Genomic DNA, 24,553 nt, shown 5'->3' with positions numbered 1-24,553 from the left:
GTAGCTGGTATTTTAAAATTTTTTAAACCTTTTAAATTTAAAATGGTGTCTCTTATAAACAGAGAAGTATAAAATGTACCAATAATAAAATGACAATACTAAATTTATTGGTATACAGCGCTCCTAGTAGCGAAATAAGGAATAACTCAAATAATAAAGGACATCGGCCAAAAAGTTCAATTAAAAAAAAACGCACGTTGTACCATAATAAAAGCACAGGAAAAAAAGTTTCATAGAGTTATCTGCAAAATTTGTATAGATATATTTGATTAAAATTATGAACTTTTTATGACTTGAAAAAGGGTTATTTTAAAATTGAAAAATGAATTCTCCGGTATTATCATACAGTTATTCCAACTTAACTAAAGACGAAATGAGATTTAAGCAACGAAGAAAGTAAACAAAAATAATTTTTTTTAAATGAGCAGCATACTCGGGAGGATGTTAATCTGAGAATACATTTTTCAGCTTGAGAATGAACCCTTTTTTTAAATAACGGAAAATTTCTTTTTAAAGGTTTAATCGTGGACATTTGAGCCACTTTTATAGATATTCCATGGAACTTTTTTTCTATGTTTTTTTTTATGGTATGACATACAATATTTTTGCTGGAATTTTTGGCTGATAATCTTTATTTTTATGTAACTTTCTTAATTTTCCGTTACGGAAACGTAATTTGTCGCATTATTCAGCACAGCCACCTTGCTATGGCTGCAGTGCTCGTTACTTATCTGGCTATAGAACACGCCGTTTTGAATTTAAAGGGCTTAAGAGGGCTTTACTGTATATAACAGATATTGACTTTAAGAGCAGATTAGATTAACTTCGACTTGTTGGCGCTTAGGTTTTGAATTTTCTTTCTAAATAACACATCCGATATTTATCGGAATGAAAATAGTATGCCTTACATAAATAAAATATTTATTATATAGTTATTAAGAAACATTCGCTTAAATTTTTCTTATTCTTCCGCATAAATAAGCAAACTTTTAAGAACTTATAGCATGACAAAAGTTACAGTTATCATATTAGATCAACTGTTGTTGGGTTTAGGAAGTAAACATCCTTTGAAAGAAAGCAAAAATATATGAAATGATAGCGGAAGTTTGATAGAATAAAATAACAACGCAAATAAATGTATTGTAAAAAAATATATAGTATTTTTATGTGAAAGATACCAATATATAAAATAATAACAATTTAATATTGTAGAAATTATATTTATATCCTTTGATTTCAATCCAAGCGTTTTTGAAAATTATATCTCTTCATTATAGAAATTAAGTGTGTGTGGGCGTTCCCTATTGTCTCTTAGCAATCAATATTTTCTGATCCCTTCCTGATCATTTCTGATATTTGAATTATATTGGAATCTTAGACATGTAAAAGAGTTTGGACCAAGTCTATCTTCTTACTAATCTACTCGCACGTATGCGTATTTGATAATTCAACAGAATAACATGCAAGATGAATGAAATTCGTTATTTTCTCATTAGTCAATCGTTGCTCTGTGTTAGATTTTGGATTCAATTTGCCAATGAGAAGAAGTTAAAAATCTGTTTATAGTTCTTTGCAATATGCGATAAAAACTCGGCATAAAATGCGACTTAATGTAGTAGAATAGGTGAAATTCGAGAGGAGAATTATTCCGCTAGTTATATTTAATCTATGTTATTATTATTTTTTTTACAAATCTTTGAATTCGCTTAGATATTCTGAAATTTCTGTTCTGCCATACTGAACACAACGAGAAGTGGGGCGATCTATCTTTATGTATATGAGATTTTATTTTTGGAAGTTTTGTTTATCCTTAAAAAAACTTAGACAACTGTCGTTTTTTTTATGCCTTTTTGTCACGAGATCATTTTCCGCACGATAAACATTGTGTTCGTGAGGTGGTCTTTCGTGATACTGAATGAGTGAAAGAAAAAAAGAAGAGTTGTACGAGGAAACTGAAGATGGTATCTTGCATAGCATTTTAAAATTATTGCAGGTTCATTGAATTTAAGATATGAAATTAGATCAGCGGTTTTGGTTTCTAACTTCATGCTACCTTATTCTATATGGTTAAAGACTGCAAATACCGAAAAGAAGAAAAAGTATTTTATACTTGGAGTTTCTTAAGCTGTATACCTTCAATATGCTTTATGGGAAACTGATTATGTCAAAATTTTCGCCGGAGACTTTAATAGTCAATCTTTTTATATTTCTCTCTTTCTGTCTTTCTTTTTCGAGCTCAAAGAACTCAAGAACGAGTACATTAGCTTTAGAATATGTTGTAGAAAGTTAGCTATGCATTTATTAAATTACATTTATATGAATTATTGCATTTTTGGGTAATTTCATTCATATGCACAAGTAAAGATATGCAAACAGGTACTCTGACCCTAAATAGATTTCTTTCAAAATTTGATATAAATCAACTGTTTTGGTGCTAAAACCACACACATAATATCATTGTCCAACTTGTTAAGTTTTGAAATTCATTTCACTTTATAAAAGAATACCTAATTCCAAAAATGAGTGCTTCGAACTGAGGTCAAACAATCATTAAAATCTCGAGGTCGATCGTCCTTCCGATTGCAATAATTTATCTACGTATATTTTCTACAGTAGAACAATTATTCGAACTTCGCGTATTCGAAATAACTTTGAAAAATTAGGAGGAGGGACAAAATCCACAAACAAAATCTTCACAATTAAAAACGACAAGGATACATTTGTATTTGACTGAAATATCCAAGTGGTGCTTTTAATACAATATAGATATATATTAAATGTAACCTACATAGTTTTTGTAGACATTAAGTTGATACGTTATATACTAACAAATAATTATTTTTCAAAATAATCTTTCGATCAATTAAGAAATTACCAAGATATTTGATTAGCGGAATAATGCTTAGGTCTAAATAATCTAAATTCTTAGAGTTATGATGTGGAGAAGTGATATGAAGAAATATGAAAAATGATATAGGAAGAAATGGTGAACAATAACAAGGAATAATTTTTTACTGCCTTTATTCACGTGAACGTTTTTACTGTTTTATTTAAAAACATTCAAACTTCAGACATTCAGCTTCCCCTTTCGAGCCCGGATGTAATATTTTATCATAAATTTTAAAATTTTCATTTTATTTGAAGACTTTATTGAGAATTTAAAGGCTCTTTTTCATATACTAATTGCAGAAATATATTTAAAGCACCCAACATGCTTTTATTGTTTTTCGCTTATTTCATATACTAGTCTTTTTTTTCAAGAAATATTAAATGGATTCCATAATGAATTGTTATCCTTTATCATCGTAACATATTTATATGACCTAGATATTACTAATTTTTTTTTCATGTTCAAATTTGAATAAAATGTTTTTCTTTGGTAGTTGCGTAAGGAAGCCGTTACAAAGATAAAATAATTCATCTTTAATTGAAACTTGAATCTGTATTTGATGCTCAAAATAATTGTTATAGTTAAAATCAGAAATTATATATTGTAAATTTGGGTGGCTGTTCATAAACAATTAAAAAATCCACACATTTCAGGCTTGGATGACCAGTTTGTAGCATAGAATAGTTTAGTTATGTTAATATCTAAATAAACGCAAGTGCTAACTTGGACAAAACGCATAAATTCAACCAATAGTCAGGTGATGAGAATAATATCTCAGTTAGTGGTCCTTCCCAAAATTCAAAGCCTCACCAATGGGAGGTCATTTGATCGTAATTTCAACGTCCATAAAGTTAACCTAAAGGGCTGATTTTTGTAGGAAATGAATATAGTACTTTACCGTGCCGAAACTGATAACTTGCCAACCGGCCTACACAACCTTGTATTTTGTAGGTCTTTCAATTTGAAGCTTAAAGGTGGTTGGTAGTATAGATTGCTACTAATAGACCATAATTTATTATCTTATTAGAATCTTTTTAACTCTTAATTCGTTTCTTTTTCGTGCTTTTAGACAATGAAAAATTTTCAATATTTCGCAAATTATAAAGAGTTACGTTACTTGCTGCTGTTCAAGCAAAGATGTAATGTAATAAAAAGATTGTTTCATCCAGTTTAAACAAGTATTAACTCGTCTACTAATCAGACGATTATAGACATTCAAAGTTTTTTTTTCTCAAGGAGAGTGCTACGTCTTAAGTGTTTTATCATGATAAATGGCAGATCGCAAGCTCCTTTTTAATATTATAAATATCAAAGGACCCTCCAAAACTTCCCATTCTGGTACTTTCATAACCAGTTTATTCCTCTGATCTCGAGACATCTGATTTATTCTTTGGGTGGAAAACTTGCGTAAGGAACAACGAAGAAGTACAAAGAAGGGACCACTGAAAGCAGTATCAAAGATTTATGATCCACATTTATATCTTTGTGTAAGCAATGGCAAAAATATATCCATGGAATATTAATTTCGAATGATGCATAAAATAAAGGGGTTCTGTCTATATATAGTTTTTCGTGATAAAATAAGTCACTGAATGTTTGAAAATTTATCAATTACTAAAGTGCCTGCTTCCCACTTTAGATCTGAAAAAAAAATTCAAATACGACTTATATAGTTTTATAAACCATTGTACACTAGCAAAAATTTGAAGTAAGTAAACAGGATTTGAAGAAATATTATTTTCTTTTCAAATGGTGTGTATATCTTCTTGAAGGAAACATTCATAGTAATAAATTTGTCTTGACAAAAAGTACCAAACTTACAAACAACAGCCTATTCAGATATAGAAAACAATAATTTGCTATCAAATATATTTTTAAAAATCACATTTTTCTTTATAACAGATATCGCACAAATAAATTAATCATTCGATTTATTTATTGTTTTTATTCTTATTTACAACTGATCAGGATCAATCACCCGAAATGATATGTAGTTATTTTTAGAACACCACAGTTCATGTTCATTCACTTACATTCTTGGAATCAGGAAATGAATCATGTTTGCAGTTAGTCAAATCTCACTTACTTATTCATTCATTTATATTTTCAGAATCAAGGGCTGAATCATGTTTGCAGTCAGTCAAGTCTCACTGACTCATTCATTCATTTATATTTTCAGAATCAAGGGCTGAATCATATTTGCAGTCAGTCAAGTCTCACTGACTCATTCATTCATTTATATTTTCAGAATAAAGGACTGAATCATGTTTGCAGTCAGTCAAGTCTCACTGACTCATTTATTCACTTACATTCTCGGAATCAGGTACTAGATCATGTTTGCAGTCAGTCAAATTTCACTGATTATACAAGGCAGCAAAATGAGTGATATCGATAATGCAACTGTTAGAATATTTTATGACGTCATCATTTGGAAAGTATTTGTTTACAGGTGTTTTAAAATTGAATATCAATGCAAATCGTACTGTATTTTGAGTGCAAATATTATATTTTCAATTAGGGACATTCAAAACGTCTTTATATCAAGAGAAAAATGCATATATTTTTTAGGTTTTACAAAACTATCACGATATATTGGTTATTGAGCTAGTAGAGTTGACACACTTTGAACTTTTAAGTAGGCCTTGTGTGAAGCTTCCTTGAAATTAAAAGTTTTTTTTTCCGAATATGTGTTATACGTTCTCACACTTTTGGCATCATTTTACTACCTATTCAGTTACAGTTTGTGATATCACAGAGTTCTTAACAATCTTCATTTCATATAGTTTTTTAACACGGAACCCGCCAAAAGAAGTCAAATGATAATTTTTCAATGTATTGGAGAAATATTGATAGGTTTAGTATTAAGAGATGCCATATTTCATATATTTCTGTTTATAATGTCAAAATCATTGGGAATATTCTGCTTCAGCAATAGAAGAAGAAAATAATTTGCTTCCAGTGAGTTGCATTTCTAATCTCATAGAATTATATATCGTCTCCTTTAAATGTTTGTGATAACAAACAGTTGAAACAGTGATAACAGTTGGAGCTGGGGATCATAAACAGTTACGACTGATTAGCATATATATATTATAACGAAATGTAATCGAAATCATAATCGAATTTATTGCGAGGTCCAACGATTTCAGAATCTTTCACTTTTACCCATACAATCACGTCCTTCGTTTTCTTTTCGTCTAAATCGTCCCCTTTTTTCTGCATTTTTGATTTTTTCTTGTCATCTGGAAGCTTATACACTGGCACTGCCTTCGTGTCCCAAGCGTACTGGTCTTCCATCATTTCTTCTTCGTAGTAATCAGGCCAGTCCTCTTCTATTTCCTCCTCTTCTTCAGGTTCGGGACAATCGGCAGCTTTTCCTTTCATTGGCCAACCGGCCTTCATCATACAAGCTGTACGTAAAAAAAAAAAAAAAAAAAAAAAAGATAGTTATAACAGATTATAATGAAAATGCATAAAAATGTCAATTGTAACACTACTGTAAAATGTATTATTTTGTTTGTAGTATATTTTATATTTTTGTACGTTTTAAAATCATTAACCTTTGAAATGACCCTCTTAATTTAATTTCAAGCATTTTGGAATTTGCTTTTCATTTCCTTCTAAAATAATTACAATCCCTGCAATATTGTAAATTTTGCTACAGCACATCAATCTTTTCATTGCGCCTTTTGGCCTCTTCATGGATTATTCTCCTCTCAGAGGACTAATTAAAGCTTTAAAACATTAATTATTTCATTCATTGCGCCTTTTGGCCTTCTCATTGTTGAAGCGTTCTTCTCTCAGGAAACCAATTAATGATTTAACGTCAAAAATTTATAATCGATTCACAGGAAGACACACGGAAAAATCTGAATGAATTGACCGCCTCAACAGCAACACTGGCGGAAGCTGTGGTTGAGTCCTAAGGGCCATGACAGCCCCTTGGGAAGCATGTCGCGCCATCGATGGAAGGCAACCGACTCCCAACTTTTTATGTACCTAGCAGGATGTTGAGAACCACTATACCGGGAGCTTCTGATCTTCAATTATGAAGCGGGTTAGCTTTAACGCCAAAAGGTTGAGTTGATTCCCCAAAGTGTTGAATAAATGGGTGAACATAAAATACAAAATTGTATATTAATCCATGTATGGATTAATATTATCCATAGTAAGTATAAGTATATTAATCCATATTATATAAGTATATTAATCCATAGTATATTGATATTAAGTATATTAATCCATACTATATTTATCTGTTGATTCTATCTTTAGTGTGGGGTACAATCAGTTTACCATAGCCTCTGAGTGTTCTAAATGATATTTCGGATATGTTCTATGAGAGTGTCTGACGAGTTATTGTTCTAGCTATTTTTTAATATAATATTATTTATAGGTTGGCATTTAATCAGCTAATTGCGTCATGTGACATGCGTTGGGGAAAAATCATTCAAAAGACTATACAGAGCATATCGTTGAATTTAAATCCATAAGATTTGCCATGTGATTAATTATTCATTAGGCTACAAGTGCTCTAAGAAAAAAATTTCAAAATTTTTATTACATTTTAATTACTCATTAGGTTACAAGTGCTCACAAAGAAAGGATTTTTCAAAATTATATTACATTTTTAATTAATAACTACCCGAAATTTTAACTTTTTCCTAATTAACACTGGTATAATATTATTGAAAAACAATTTAAAAGTTTATTTTTAAGCGAAAATATTTTTCATGGTGATATTTATTTTATTCTTTTTTCTAATTTTAATATATTTTTTAAATTTCTTTGAATTATATTTTATATTAATAGCTTTATCGTTAACGTGTGTTGTGACGATGTTAAAGTGATTCCTATTGTGAATGATAATTAAGTGTAAATTTTTAAAAATAAAATAAAGATAGACGAATCAAAAATGAAACATTAAGCGCAATTCGCGTTTGAATTTCCTTTAAAAAAATTTTAATAGTCAGTATTTTCTTAATTTAACAGTATGTTGACAACTACGATGATCACTGTACAATGTGAGTATAAAGTTTTCTCCTGATTAAAATAAAAGTATTACCAAAGAACTATTGAATGTAATACAATAAAATTTTTATGATGGAATATCCAAATTCTTTCATTTTTTTTAGTCTATCAAATCTCGCAACTAAAGCGGAAATAGTAATTTTATATTTGATTGCTTTCAAAATGACTTCAATGAAATCATGGCGAAAATGGTATTAATGATTTCCCCTCTCAACCAATAATATTTAATTGGGGAGTGAGGGGAGGGGGCTCTATAAAAGACAGAATATTTGCAACGACAGCCAAAGGTATTCATATATTTAAAGTTAAGATCATTGATGCTGTGTCTAGTATAACAGATGAAATGTTAGACAGAATTTGGCGAAAATTGGGATACCATCTCGACATTTTTCCGAGCTACCAGGGTCACTCACATTGAAACTGAGTGGTATAAGTGGTTATATTAAAAGCTGTTTTTACAATATATCGAAACAACCATGTGACAAATTATAATAGTTTTTTAACTATAAATTTTTACAGACTTTGTGATCACGTTGTAATGCACAAATAAATAATTCAGCTTTCTCTCTATATGCTTTAAATGAAAGTGCTATGTTTGAATATAAGTTTTTTAAAATACCAGCAATCAATGTATTGAGAATAACAAATTATATTTAAAACAAAAGTTTTATTTCACACAACGCTTTCTATAGACCAAAGAAACGTCGAAACAAGTAGTGTGCAACCAAGTATTGATACAGTTGTTAACTACTTTTCCTGTGCTTTGTTTTAGTGTATGTAATTTTATTACAATATATCTTTATTACAAATGGCCCTCATCCGGCCAGCCAAAACCAATTCAGTTGCAGGTGCAAACTGATAAGCTTAATGGCAGTTTATGTATTTTATATAGACAATATAAATGTTTGTAATAAATCCGAGTTGTAATTTCACTGTGTTTTGATCTTTATTTTCAAAGAATTGGTCTATTCTTTTAATCACACTTAAATAAATTTTGATTCATGATTTATCAATATTAAAGATACTGCTCGAATCCTGGATTTTTTTTAAATGCTAGTTGTAATAAAACGGATGAAAACAAATACTATAAACTAATTTGATAAATATCATAAAATTCTAATACAACTTATAGAATACCAGAATAATTATTTACTGATTTATTAACTTAAGGGTCATCATAATGATTCAAAAGATATAACATTCTTAGCATCTATTAGAGAGAGCACAATATTTCATAAAATTATACTTATTACTTTCAATAATATTCTATCTATTATAAATGTTTATTTGATCTTTCGAAGAATAGGGACTTATTTAACATTTTTCATTAAATCTTCAAACCATAATCCTTATAATTTCATTAAATTCGAGCTTTTGAGTGAAAATTTTTAAAAATTTGGTGCTCAAATCTATTTTTCATTCTGGATACTTATAGCTTATAATAATTATTTTTTAATTTGACTATAATATTACCTATAGCGAAATCTTTTTAGGTGTAACTGAATCCTTATCGAAGTAATGAAACTTCAATAGTGTCATTTAAATACAGGAAAAACTATACCTCTATGAAACCTCCATTCCATTCTGGCCTAATAATGTATTTAAATGTTGCTTCCCTAGAAATCTCAGAAAATCCGCACGCTCAGCACTGTTATTGTCTAACTTTGTCTATTATAAATAATGATTTGAATATTTAACTTTCTTATACTCTACAATCAGTATCGCTGTAATTGCAAAAAATATACACATTTCCTTATGAAAGTTGGAGCACTGTTAAGTGCTCAAAGTATATTATACGAAAAAAATCATACAATTATCATACAAAAAGAATGCAGAAGATCATACAAAAAAAAAGATAATACAATCATCACACTGAAAAATTTTACATTAACTATTGTGTTTTCAAAGTTGTACTGACCATTCATCATGCCACATCCATTCATCATCATCTGAGGACACATCGTCGGCATCATCATTGGCCATGCGGCTTTCATTTGTGGCATCATCATTGGGCAACAGCCTTTAGCCTTGGAGCCTTTCATCATTTTTTTCATCTTTTTCATCATCATCATCTTCATCTTCATTTTCATTTTCATCATTTTCCACATCATTCCCTTAGATTTAGATTCCTCAGGCCAAGGCCTATCAAAAGTAAATTATAATTACTTTTGCCTGAATTATTTTTCATGAAAAATTTCGTAATTAAAATTAACAATAAAAAAGTTATGATAATTATTTGTGTTACAACATCATAGTTTTTGTTACCTAAAAGTTACATGAACAACAAATGAATTCTGTCCGAGCATGGGCTTAAAATTGCTTGAAAGTGCATACAAATTATGCCTATTGAGGCTTTTTTGTTTTGTCAAAAAAACAGGTAATTCCATTCTGAGATGGTTTGAATTACGTGAACTACTTTGTAATAAAAATAAACTCTTTCGCTTGGTGCAAGAAAGATATAGCTGAAATTACTAATTTTTGTTAATTTATGACTGATTACCTCGTTACTTTGTTTGTTACCCCTTAATGTTAACCCACTTGGGAGCATTTCAGATCTGAGGATGAGAAGCTTCTGGTATGGTGGTTGATTCTCGTTACCCTGGTGGGGACATAAATGCTGTGAGGTTTGTTACCTACCGATGACGGGACTTGTTTCCCACAGGAGAGGCTGTACCACGACCGGTGATGCCCTTAAGACAACCTTAGTTATCGCCAACGCTGTCGCTGTAGTCTGATCATTCTGATTATTACGTGTGCCTTAGTGTCTAATTGTAATAGCCAATACGGGTTATCACGTAATGCTAAGCAAGCTTTATTAATATTTTTTCCACTCCTCCCATTTAGGACTCCTAAATATATAAGTATGAATTAACTAGCTTGGAAGTACATGTAACCTACTGAAACGTGATATTACGATGAAACAAGAAAAGACAACGCAACAGGTGAATTAGCTGTTACTGAGTGGGATTGTGACGATTTAACTGTTTAATTTTTCTGCTTGTGAAATCAAAATATGTATTGCACTTCATATATATATATATATATATATATATATATATATATATATATATATATTGAGTAAAAATATTTTTCTAAAATGTGTGGACAATTAAGAAATTCATCAACAAGAATATTTTCACATATTTTATGGATTCAAATTTTCTTATATTTTATATTTTTTCGAAAATATGAAAAATTGGAATTACCTCCTTTTACCAACAAATCCTTCATTCATAATCAATGTTATTAGGAATATTTGCAAGCAAATTATGAAATAACTTGTATCTATTAAATCGTCTCACGCATTTTTTACTATAATATTTGAAGTTTTCTTTTCTCAAAGTTTTGAGTCATTGCTTTCAGATAGTCATTTCATTTAAAATCTAAATTCACAGCAATTTTATTAAAATCATATGATTTTGTCTATACGAGAATCGCAGCACACAGCGCATATCTACTGAGTGTTATCAGAATATATATGCTTATCTTTACTACGTGTTGTTATGTTTTATATGATGGTGCTGTTATTATAGGCATAGTGATGAGAATATCCATTTTGTAAGGTTAAATTGTAGTAACTATAAATGTGTTCTGAAAGCATGTTTGTGCTGATGAATGTTATTTTTAATCCATTCTTTCGTTATACCTGATGCAACTGGATTGCTTGATCATTCATTAAAATTCCCCATGATTATGAGGAAGTTCGTACTTAAATTGAGCAGCAGTTCTTTCATAACCAAAACTGTAAGTCAAGTTACTTGTATCTAATATAAAGATTATAGGCCCTTTTGGATCCAAACAGGATAAATTTAAAAAGTATCATTAGCCAATTGATTTCCTGTCCTTAGCAATGTGGCGAAATTCATTTCTGAACCTATAGGTGTTATTGAAACAGATACTCAAAAGTTTCTTAAAACAACATAAATGGCCACAAAGAAATATCGTTCAATTAAATAAATAAATATATCGTTTAGAAAATCACTCGCAGTCTTGTTTTTAATTCATTTAAAAGATTAACAATCGTGATCTAATTATTCATCAAGATTATTTAAGATAAATTGTTTGAAATAAGTGCTTTGGATAATAAAATGTTTTGAACACTGCTTTTGATGCGATAAAATGTTTTTGAAGAATTATAGGGTTGAAATTCTTTTTATTAATAAAATGGTGAATGATAAGAATTATATCGCATAGATTCTTGAAATAAGATATGCAATCTAAGACAAATCATGAAATGCTGATTTGAGGACACAGATTTGATTGATAAGATAAAACATACAAAATGTACAACAAATTGAAAAATAAATTGCTGCAATGAAAATTTAAAAGAAAATTAAATACTTTCGCAACGAAAATCGATCCTATTATATCATGCTTTTAAACACAATAATTTATGCAGGGATTGTATTAATTGCTTTTGTTTCAATTATTTCATTACAATTATTTTTCGTTATAAAACTTTTTTAACCCTTAACTGGGGACGTGCGGTCTGTGAGACCGCTAGCGATGATTTTTTGGTCACCCCTATTCTATTTTTAGCTCAGTTGAATGGATTCTCCCTGCAGCTTCCTGTTTTGTGACCTTCAATACACGTGCACTTTTTCAACCGATTTCAGCTGATACTTTTTAAAATAATTCAGTTTTTTCTTCGAGCGCGGTCTCTAAAACCGCACCTCCCTGTTAGTGTCCCAGTGATAAACAAGGCTTAGCAGATGGCGCTAAAACTTTAACTCCGAAATATCATCCAATTTACTGATCCTGTTATGAAGCAGTGCTCCAGACACTTTTAAATGAAGCAGAAAGTGATTTAAGTGATAAGGATAATTGTACAGAAGAGTTTTTCGATGAAAGTTCGCATTCAACTGATTCTGATATGTATGTTCAAACATAATTAATTTTTCTATTGATAATGTATTTTGAAAAATTTATAAAATATATTAATATTCCAAGATATATTTATACAGAATTTATAGGTTGATTTTTATACTAGTTCCTAACCTGTACGTTTAAAATGCCCTAGAAAACCGTGCTATGGAAGTCACACAAGCCGATAAAAAAAGGGCCAAATTTATCCATTGTCAATTTCTTTATTTTTTATATAATTGTTGAGTTTTACATTATATTGTATTCTATACACCTTCATATACTGTAAAAATAAATATGATTTAAATATCAAAAAGTAATATGGTTTTTCAAGAATATTATTTATTGAAACATGTAATTTGAGAAGAAAATGTATGTTCCAACGTATTTACTTTTTTCAATGACAATATATTTTGAAAAAATTCCAAAACATATCTATATATCAAGAAAAATATCTGCAAAATATATTGGCAGTTCTTCATACTAATACATTCATTAAAAAATTTAATTTGAATGTAAATGAAATGCGGTCTCGTAGACCGCACCTCCCCTGTTAAGTCCTAAAATTTCACCTCCCCGGTTAAGGGTTAAATGTAAAGTTTTAAAAAATTCGAGCTCATGATTCATTTGGCACTAACTTTTTTTTATCTTCATGATATGAATAGTAATTGTGTGTTATAATGAAATAAATTTAACAATATTTTTTATATTAAATTCAAGATACATTACTCATATGGCACTAACTTCTGTGCCTTCATGCTTTCTTTTTCTACATAGGCTATTGGCAAAGGAATGGGTATAGCGATTGGTTTGAAGGTTATGCCAATACTTTTTCCTCCATGATCTTCGTGATGGTGATGCTTATCCATCATTTTCTTCATCATCATCATGTGCATGAGGCCTCCAACTGCACATCGGCACAAAAGTATGAAAGCCAAAAGCGTCAAGATGTGTCTGGAATTGTATTTCCTGCCTTTGCTCATTTTGGACAATTAGAGAAATCGATGCACTAATCAAGATGGCATAGAAAAATAAGCTAAAAGTGATTAAAAAATTGTTAGTGAAATATAAATGGAAATAAATTTAACATAAATAATTATTTATTTTGAATAATATACTATTACTTTTATTAAACAAAATATTATTTTTAGTTGGTACATTTAATACACATATGCTTTATTAATAAATTGGTATTTTTTATACAAAAAAAACAGAATAAAAAAAAAGCGAATAATTCATAAGCAATTATATATATATTGTTTACTAGAACCTATGCATTTCTTGTAAAAATACACTCTAATAAAAAAAAGCTATTAAAGCAGATTATTTTTGATTTCTTGTTTAATTATATTTTCATCAATATTGCTATCAATAAAAAATGTATTATCTTGAAATATTGCAATGTTCTTCTGTTTACTAATATTTATTTTCTTAATGATAATTGATTATTTATTTAATTTTATTATTATTTTTAAGTGTATTAAAATTTAGTCTGTTGTTGCTATATTTGTTTACAAATTTTACTGATTAAGATGTGTTTATTTTTAATACAATTACTACTTTTATTTGTATTTAGGTACTTTTCTAAATTTATAAACAGTGCTTATTAAAATGAATGAAATTATCAATGTTATTTAATAAATAAATATGTGAAGTTTTATAGCCCTAAATTAATTTTAAAGATAAGAATTTACCACGATAAATGACAGTAAAAATTATGTTAACAAAGAAATAAAAAATTCAAGACCATTAACTTTTAAATTATAGGTTTATCATAGAGTAAGAATTTGGTTTTATTCAGCAAAAAAAAATCAAAAATGAAAGCATATTTTTATTTTATTCTCATGTAAAACAAATAGTAATAATAATTTCATAAGATGTTAAAATAAAAACTTAATGCTATTATTTTCCGATTGATTATTATCAGAAAGTGTAAAATAAAAAAAAATAAGCTTGTGAAATAAGAAATTTTTTCGTTATGCATACAAGATATTAAGAAAAATACTGGAAAAAAATTATTGGATGATACAGCTTGATGATAGTTGTATGGGTATAAAAAATGCAGTTAACAGGCAACTGAAATACGGTACTTCCCTCCCCCCCCCAAAAAAAAAATGGAAAAAATAATTTATTGTTTGGAATTCTTAGAATTTCATAAAACAATTTATAAATCTTTCTCTGGCTTTTATTGATAATTATTTTCTTACGTGCAGGTATTTCACTGACAAAAATTTGTGAGATGATAAAGTTATTGCTTAAAAGTGTAGGTTTATTAAATGCTAGCCGCCTTTGGTGACCAGCTTGGCAGGAGTGACGTTTTCTAAAATTTTCAGTATAAATATTTATCCACCTATGGTCTCTTAACAGCTTCTTCAGCAAAATATTTTGAAGATTCAGTTTTAGATAGTCTCATATTATTAAAAGTCGATAATTTTAATATTATTAGCCGGTCTTTTGATAGTCTTATATTATTATTATTATCAAACCTTAAGATATTACATCCGGTGTACAAAAAATTTCACTAATTTGCTCTCAGCTGCAGTAAGATTTAAATTTTACATGGAGGCGATAAAATTTCAATTAATACGAAAACTTTTTTTTGCCTGAATCCAAACATCTTTTATTTTTAATCTGGCTACAGAAAATCAAATCCTTCAGTATTTTTATCTTATACGTATCACAGAATACGTTTTTAATAACTTATGCAATATTTTGAAGAATTATTCAGTAAAATTTTCTCTGATTCATCATAAAATTCAGATAACAATGCTAAGTTAATAATAAGATAAAAGTGGTGAAGGATTCGATTTTCTGTAATCATATTTTTAAAAAAATATGTTTATAATCAGCAAAAAAGTTTTTGTATTTATTAAATTTTATATCTTCCCTTTCAAATTCAAATTTAAATCTTATGGAAGCTGACAGAAAATTAGCGATATATATAATGCGATGAAATTTTGAAACAAAAATACTTTGAAGAGGCTATTAGATTTTACTGAAAAGGCTATTAAATAATCAATGCATATAAATATTTAATTGAAAATTTCAGAAAGCATTGATCCTGGCGAATAGACGGTTCCCAAAGGCGACTAGTGAATATCATAAGTTCTAAAATGTCAAAACTATGGTTAAAAATTATAGATATAAATATTACAACAGATGGCAGCACGAGAAGAATAAAATTATTTTCAAAAGTGAATGTTTAGAAATCGTAACATAGATGGCAGCACAAGAAAATGTATGCTGGTTCTGTTGAATCCATTTTTTTTTTAATTACATTTTTAATATTACAATAGATCTGACTTTATTTTAAATTTATAACTGTAGAGATTATTATATTTACACTCTAATACTTTAAATAATCTTTGTTGCTGATTAGTTTAAAATTACTACTTTTGTGTTTTTATATATCTTTCTCTACGTTATTGTTTGGAAATTATTAGTTCATTCAGTCTACAATGGTTGAATTCAACAAAATAATGATAGATGATTATTTTTATCAATTCTCAGATACGAAGTTTCTTTTTCATTATGTTTAACGTATTAAATAAATTCTTGGTAAGGAAATATTTCTATCTTCAAAATTATTAAAAGACTTTATAGAAGGAGAAAATTTTGGGCTTGTGTACTGATAAGCATTACATAAGAGAAGAAAAACATAAAAATTGTTATGTTATAAATTTATAATAACATATTAATAATAATTATTATTGTATATAATATTAATAATGATTATGTTTGCTTTTAAAAATGCGCAGTTTCCTTATATATATTAAATGGATATATTAAATTAATAATTATATTATATTTAATATATTTTTTCAGGTTTAATTAGAAAAATTATAATTAAAATTTTACAAAAATTCAAATTTTTAATTTCTTTCTCATTGCCAATAATAAAATTCAATTAAAATAATTAAAAAATATTAAAATTTAAATATTTTATAAAAAAATTAAAAACGTCCAAAATTTCAATTTTTTAAATTATAAAATAGCGGTGTAGGATTAAAAGTCTTTTCCTACCAAATTGATTTAATGGCACAATCCACAAAAGTGATTAATTACTTTTAATGTTACAGTTTACAAAGAAATGTCTTGCTTTAAGTATTTAGATTTCATTTTACTAAGTGATTTATTTCTGTTGTTAAACAATCGAATGAAGAAATGTAATGAATGCCCGTTGAGAACTTTATTACATTTATAGTTATTAAAGTAATGTATCTCTTTCCTAAGCATTTTATTCATTCTTAATGGATTGGTGTGACAAATAATGCCATGTCATATAATCTCTTGAAGATGAAAGAGGGAAAAAAAGGAGGAAATGGCAAGAAAATGGATGATTTTACCAGAAATTGAAAAATTTATCATCTGGTTGAGAAAGCATTGATTTCACACTGTCATTAGGATGGTTTAAATTCCTATTTTCATAAACGTGCGAAAAATAAACATCAGTGTGATCATTTCCTAAAAGCTTTTCGGCTCTATTTAAGATATGAGGCAAAATTAATAAATTTTATCTACATGAGATTATTTTTTCTTATTTAGATTATTTAATTAATGTTTCTAAATGTAAGCGATGCATCAGCATTACAGAAAGGATGGAGGAATAATTTCTCATGATCGATTATTGATTCCTAATTCATGAATGATTGAGTCTATTTTCACATCTAATGGTTTGATTGCTTTTGAAATTTTGGTTATGATTTCTAAACCATAAAAAAAATTAAATTATGTATGGATGCGAATGTATTCTTTCATTGGATTTTATGATGGATTAATCAGGAGAATTGCAACCTTTCTATGAATAAAAAATACTTAAATGAAAGTGTCAGATGAACACTTTTATTAATATTTATTAACTAGCTGATATACACGCATAGTTGCTCGGGGTGAAATCCTATTTTTACAAATGAAAGAGTTATTACAAAATTTCATTAACACTTTGCTCATATCGTAATGTTTGAAAATTTTGTTCAAAATTTTAAGTACTGGTCATATGTCAAACAGAAAAAATATATTTGATATTAACACTCGCCGAAATCTCAACGCGTTTGTAAATAAACTATTTTTAATGTCATGCATCATATTTTTAATGCCATAATAAGATGTGTCAGAAAATTAAGATTTATTAAAGTAAAATCATTAACATCGAAGATTTGACTTAGGAATCTCGAACAGTTTCAGATGAAGCTTGATTATTTCATTTAAGTAGACATTATTTTCCCGTTTCATTGAAAACCGCTATGTATACAGGTCTTATGCTTTCTAACAAAGTTGGGAGCAGATGCTCTCCAATTATGCGGTTCGTAATTGTGGGAGTAAGGTGCCAGCTGCGTTGTCGTCCTCGTCATTCGACAGCGATTTCAAATGACACTCTCAAAACAATCTAAAAGTTGCTTTAAAACGGGAATTAATATATGACCTATAATGTTTGAATACAGTTTTAAAGTATAAATATGCAGGCTTACATAATAATATTTTATCAGATAGGAAAAATAGGCACTTGCCTAGAGGCCCTGTTTTTTTTCATGGTATTCTTACTACAATTTAATTTCAAGCTTTTATTCTGTTTGCGAGAGTTATGTTATCGAACATATTCTAAAGTTAAGCATCATTTAAATTTTAGAGTGGTATTATTATTATTTTTTTCAAATTTCTAGATTTACTTGCAGATTACCGAGGTCCAAATTTTTCAATCGATAAATTTTATATTTAATTATTTAGAATTTTAAAAAAAGTATTGTATTTTTTATATTTTTTTTACAATTTTAATTTTTTTTTATAATTCAAATATTTTTGTAACTAAGTACAAAACCGCCATTTTCAATTGTGAATCGCAATAAAATATTTCTTATTGTATTTTGTCATAGTATTTGTTTCTTAAAAGCTGCTCATATGGATTTTAAGTTAAAATTAATAAAAACGGCTAGTGAAATAATTAGGTTTTGAAGTTTGTAGGTGGAAAGGACGTCCAGCCGTATTTTTGGGGGGAAGGTCTTTGTATACATCATATACAAAACTATTTTCATGCGTAAATCCTTCTATCTTAAGTGCCTGCTAACTGGAAGAAGATACACTTTATCTCCAACTTTTAATTCAGAGTGAAACTGAAACTTAATCACCGTTACTTCCTCGAACAGAAGTAGAGGAAGTAGGAATTTCTTTTGTAATTGAAATCTGATTTGGTAGAAAGTGGATTTTATCACCTCATATTTCTGGTAGAGATAAAAACATTATTTTAAAATTATAAAGCGTAAAATAAATTAACTTTTTAGTTTTCTCTCAAATTAAGAATTGATTAAACAAAAAATATTTGAATCAAAACTTCGTAAAAGTTTACAATTTGTATATTTATTGAAGAAGTAAATGAATAGTCAAATCTATCGTATTATTGGAAGGAGATATATTCTGGCTTTAATTCGAATGCAAATGAAATTGAGTGAATGCAATTTAATTTGAAAATAAATCTATCGTATTATTGGAAGGAGATATATTCTGGTTTTATCTCGAATGCAAATGAATTGAGTGATTGCAATTTAATTCGAAAATATTTCTAGTAAAACATTTCTTCTATAATGGAAACGAAAATTTGAGGAATATTGAATTTTAATTTATTTATATTCACGGTATGAAAAAATAGTACACAGTTTCTTAAAATATCATAAACTATAAAACAAACGACAATAATTAATTTATTGATTTGCTTTTTCGAATCAATTATTTACTAAAAATGAAAGCAAATTTTTAAATGAAAATCTTATAAGATTTTAATTATCTCATTAGCATTATTTCTTATTGAAGGAAAGATATCTTTGTCAAATAATATAAATTTTGAAAATTCTAGATTAGGTTCCGATGACAATATTTATAGTTAGATTTATCTGTAAACTATGATATTACATGATGCCAAAATCTTCAAATCGCTCCTCAAGTCAGACTGTAAAATCCTAGAATTAGAGCTTATTATAAATCAGTTCCACGCCGCTTTAAAATTAAAACAAAATATTAGATTTTCAATGATACCACCTGTGCAATTGCTGCATTAATTTTTATAAATATATTTTATAAAAAATTTTCTCATTCTCATGATTGTTGTATTTTAACCATGCGACAATATTAAATATATATTTTGTGTGAGCGTAAACTTTCCTTTATGAATGAATTTTATAATAAATTTTGATGAATTTTAAAAATTAAAAAAAGACAGAAAATCAATCTAAAATATCATCACGCTGTAGTGTTTTGGACTAGAGTTTCAAATCTCCTTTATATATTTTTATATGGGGCCTAATAATAAGCATATAGTTCTAAAACGGAACGAAATGCAAATTTATCTTTATGTCTGTATCATATATACTTGTTACAAATTCTGTTCTAATTTAAAATTCCTGTATTGTAACTACGCATAGTTGGAATTAGCCGGTTAACCGAGAAATTCATGTAATTAATTAAATTAATGTTTAAATTCAACACAATTCTAATACATAAGTTAATATTTATGATTCCATCATAAAAATATTTTTGAGCATCAAAATATCGCGAAAATTAAAACCAGTTTTAATAAACTTACGCCTGTTCTGCTCATTGTATTTATTAACCATCTTAATAGAGCCCATTCTATGGCAGCATAGATAGTAAAAACTTAATTGTCTAATTCGTATAACTAACTTACTAACTTAAAATTCTCACTTTTTTATTCGTCATATAAGCTACAGAGATATTAAACAGAACTATTTTTCCTTAAGTAGAGTACAGTAGAAAAATTTAAGTAATTATATACTTGATGAAATAATTTAAACGGTTTGAATTTCCATGCAATATGGTAATTTAAAGAAAAATTTCAAAAAATTTATATTTAAAAAACCAAAATTCAAGAAAGATAAGCAACACTTTTATACTCATATGGTTAAAAAGATATGTTTTGATTTTTAAGTTTGTATAAAAAATTTTTAAGTATTATAATATATTCGGGAGTCATTAAAATTCGATGTCATCAGGAAAAGTAGTCCTCACTTTTTAATTCATTAATTTTTTTAAAAATAACTCCGAGACGCAATTCCTACCCTCTAAAGAATATCTTTAACAGTTTGTCCTGTAGAACACTGTGCGTACACAATTTCATCTTTATTAATTACTAGCCGCCTTTGGCGATCAGCCGATTAGCCAATCTTAATGTTAATTATCTATTTGAGATGAAAATATGTGTATGCCAATTTTTGCTGGTTTTTTGCTCCAGCTAGTTATTTTCATAAATAAGATTGAAATGATTTACGAGACATTTAACATAGTTTTATTGTATAATATTTACAGGATGTAAGCGCAAGTTAAGAAAACAGATTTTGCTGTGGATGATCTGAAGTAGATATTGACTGTTATAATAATAATATGTAATTCCAAATGTATTTTTATTGAAAAATTTTACTTCATGCTAATCATTTTTAATGATCAACTGTTAGCTAGGAATATTGGTTGTGATGAATTTCAATTAAATCTGTTGAGCAAAGTATGATCCTCAAGATTTCTTCAATAAAGTATTAAGTATTAAATATTATTACTTCATTAAAGTAAAGTATGTCTTATTTTAACAGCTTTACTCTTGTTTCGTTTATTGCGAGCATAAGCAAGAGGTTAGCGAGCATAAGCGAGGAGGTTAGCGAGCATAAGCGAGGAGGTTGGCGAGCATAAGCGAGCAGGTTATAGCTAAAAACCTAATAGCACTATAATATCATGAACTTCATTAGGTATTTGTGTTCAAGTAATCAATTTCAAATTGCATGTTGACTTTGACAATAATTAATTTCAATTTCTAATTCTCTTCTGAGCTGTCTAGACAGTTAGAAAAATCTTTTTTTCTTAGCTTTCAACACCTGAAGAAAATCGCGCAATTAAATACTAGCCGCTTTCGGTGACCAACTAATTTGCTGAGATTATTGATAATGTAAAATGTCAACATTAAGTAAAGTAAGATCCCAAAATTAAAAATTTTTAAATAAATTTTGTAGTTGCGAAAGAGTTTTAAAAATTGCATATCTTTTTAGAAACCATATGAAGTTATGCTCAGTTTCAATATATTTTTATTTTTATTTATTTGGTGTATTTATATTATTCATTGTGAGAAAAATTTCCTGGTTGAGTGAATATGAATGAATGAAACAATGAAAAACACCATATTTTATACTAAAAAACCAATAAATCAATTTAAAAGAGCTGTTATAAAAGTATTTAAAAATATACAAACTTAAAAAAAAATAATCATTGCTTCTTCTGAAGTTAAACATTAACTGTCTTCGCCATAGTATTAAAAAAATTAGAAATTAACTGAAACCTATTCATTACCACTTTTAAGTTAAATCTATTCCATAAAAAAGGCAAGATGAAAAGTTCATATTGTGCTCATCAAAAATAGAAATAAAAGATAGGTTGAAAGATTAGTAAACAATGGAAACGGTTTGTACTTCTTTATAACAATAGAAATTCTACAATAAAATATATTTGTATATAAATCATATTTAAAGGTTAATAAAATCTAGGCAAAAAAATCATAATTTAAAGGTATCATAAATTGGTAATTTTCCGAATTTTAAAACAACATAACAATTATTTTTGCTCTATAAAATTTTCTGAAATTACTAAGAGAAGACGCCAAAATCTAATTTGGTTTTTAATTAATTTAAATTTCTAAAAAAATGTCCCAAGATTCATATTCCTATCCTTCACAGTCTTCCTAAATATTTCCAGTATGGTAGCTCTAAAGCAATCAAAGCATATGACCTCTGAACTCTAATGCACGCATATCATACTCACCTCTATTATTAGTAAAGATTTTATTGAACTATAAAAATGTTTTGAATTTCATTGCAACAGTAAAATATATTGTCGAAATTTATTCAAAAAAAAACAATTTAAAAAATTTTCATAATTTAGGAAAAAATTATATGACAAATGAATTCATATAATTGAAACTTAAATATTTTTCGAAATTTATAATTGTGTGAAAAACCAATTTTGTTCAATAATTGTTTTCAAAAGTTAATATCAAATCTCGACTAATATTTAATTCATTTAAGTTTCGCTCTTTAAAATATATCTGTGTGAATTTCGGTCGAATTATCAATCTTGTGAAGCTCCGACACACTTACAAAAACACATTTTTCTTTACTATTAATAAAAATTCGCTATTTCTCATAAATATTATTCTAATTTTAATTCTCAGCTCCTTCATTTCTACTATTTTCTACAAATATTAGACATCCCCAATTTCTAGTTTTCTAATTTATTATTTGATAATAAAGATTTAGTTCAAATCAGTCAGAAATTACTTACCTTAGACGGATGATTCCTCAGGTTCATCAAAACGATACCACTTCCATCGTTCTGCGATGACCACATCCGCCGGACTGGCTGTTCCTTCCGAAATCCTCGGATGATCTTCCGTGCTCTTTCTGAATCTTCCGATTTCCTCCATTTCCTTCCTTTTAATACAAAAATTGAAAGTTGAAGGAAAAGATTGGAGGAAAGGAAAGACGAAAATGATATTTATTGATTCGCGCCTCGTTCATTTTGCGCTTCGCTGACTTTCGATGCGACTGTTGATTGTTTATGATTGTGAAGTGTTTTGTCGGATGGATATTTGCACGTAAGAAATCTTACTTAAAATTTGAAATGACGCCTATTTCTGGAATCGTTAACAAATTCTTATAAAAAATGTGACATGTGAATTTCATGATCTTTATCCTTCAGAAGGAAAGGTGAATATTATGTTTGTTTGCTTTTTAAATTGTGTTGATGTTTATAGATTTTCTTGTTGTACTGTAATTGTTAAGAAAGTCGATTAGAAAAAATTGAATGAATTCCTGAAATTTATTGATGATCCTAAAAATTTTTTAAAGACAAAAAAATCATTTTGGGGACTATGAAACAATGTTTATCAATTTACATGATTGTTATGATATTAAATGACAACTAATTAAATAATTAATATTTGACTTGTAGCCTTAACATTGAAATTGTTGATCATTTTGAACTATTGTATCATTTTCGGCAAAAAAAGTCATATTAGTGTGCGCAGTTGCTTCACATATCAATGTAAATGAGCATAAAAAAAACATTATATTTAGAACCTCATTTTAATGTGAAAGAAAAACAAACGAAAAATTTTATATGTTTTAGTCTCCGCGCTCAACAATACAAGCGTTGCCATTCAGTTCAGAGAAAAAATTAAGTGCATTTCTTTGTGTCCACAATACTAGGGTTATATTTAAACTATTTTTTTTAATACAAAAACCCTTGGAATAATAATATCGCAAGTAAAAATCAATATAGATGTAAAGGATTTTTTTAAAATTTTAATATGATAAAAAAACATTTTCTTCAAAAATAAAATTTTTTACAAATAAAAAGAGAATGTATGAGGTGGTGTTTGTGCGCGTGTACGCATCCTAGGGGTCGTATTGTTTGATGCTGAATTACTAAACTTGGCCTATACATACTTGGCCTATTTAAATAGTGGGGATAAGCATTTTCGAAAGATTTTTTTTTTTTTGAAATTTTAATGAAATAAAAATTTGACTAAATTGCGATATATTTCTCTCGATGACTTCCAAAAATATTATAGTACGTAAAAGATTTTTGTATCATCTTAAAATTCAATTTTTTTTTTCTCTCATGGCCTATTTTTGCCATGCTGAATGGATTTCAATATGCGATTTGCTTTTAACAAAATCTTTGAAAATGTATGGTATTTTCAAATGAAATTCAATTTCAGAATGA

The 24,553-nt window shown here is 27.9% G+C and overlaps 1 protein-coding gene across 1 annotated transcript; it reads right to left on the bottom strand.

Moving 5' to 3' along the window:
- Window positions 1–5,980: 5,980 nt before the first annotated feature.
- Window positions 5,981–23,183, bottom strand: LOC129966248 (uncharacterized). Its single transcript, XM_056080662.1, has 4 exons — window positions 23,108–23,183; window positions 13,529–13,820; window positions 9,840–10,063; window positions 5,981–6,300 (listed from the first exon to the last, which is right to left on the bottom strand). Exons 2-4 carry the CDS (start codon window positions 13,765–13,767, stop codon window positions 5,981–5,983), a joined length of 783 nt encoding a protein of 260 aa, XP_055936637.1. The 5' UTR covers window positions 13,768–13,820; window positions 23,108–23,183.
- Window positions 23,184–24,553: the final 1,370 nt, after the last annotated feature.

This window comes from Argiope bruennichi, chromosome 4 (assembly GCF_947563725.1).
Source record: "Argiope bruennichi chromosome 4, qqArgBrue1.1, whole genome shotgun sequence".
Classification (NCBI taxonomy): domain Eukaryota; kingdom Metazoa; phylum Arthropoda; class Arachnida; order Araneae; family Araneidae; genus Argiope; species Argiope bruennichi.
This window is presented reverse-complemented; position numbering and strand designations above follow the sequence as displayed.

What these genes read in the sequence shown, in the direction of transcription:
- LOC129966248 (XM_056080662.1), bottom strand. Translation starts at nt 13,767, where the DNA reads ATGAGCAAAGGCAGGAAATACAATTCCAGACACATCTTGACGCTTTTG. An exon ending in GAAAGCATGAAGGCACAGAA is followed by an intron (nt 10,064 to 13,528) that starts GTTAGTGCCATA and finishes TACTTTTGATAG; the next exon opens with GCCTTGGCCTGAGGAATCTA. An exon ending in TGGATGTGGCATGATGAATG is followed by an intron (nt 6,301 to 9,839) that starts GTCAGTACAACT and finishes TTTTACGTACAG; the next exon opens with CTTGTATGATGAAGGCCGGT.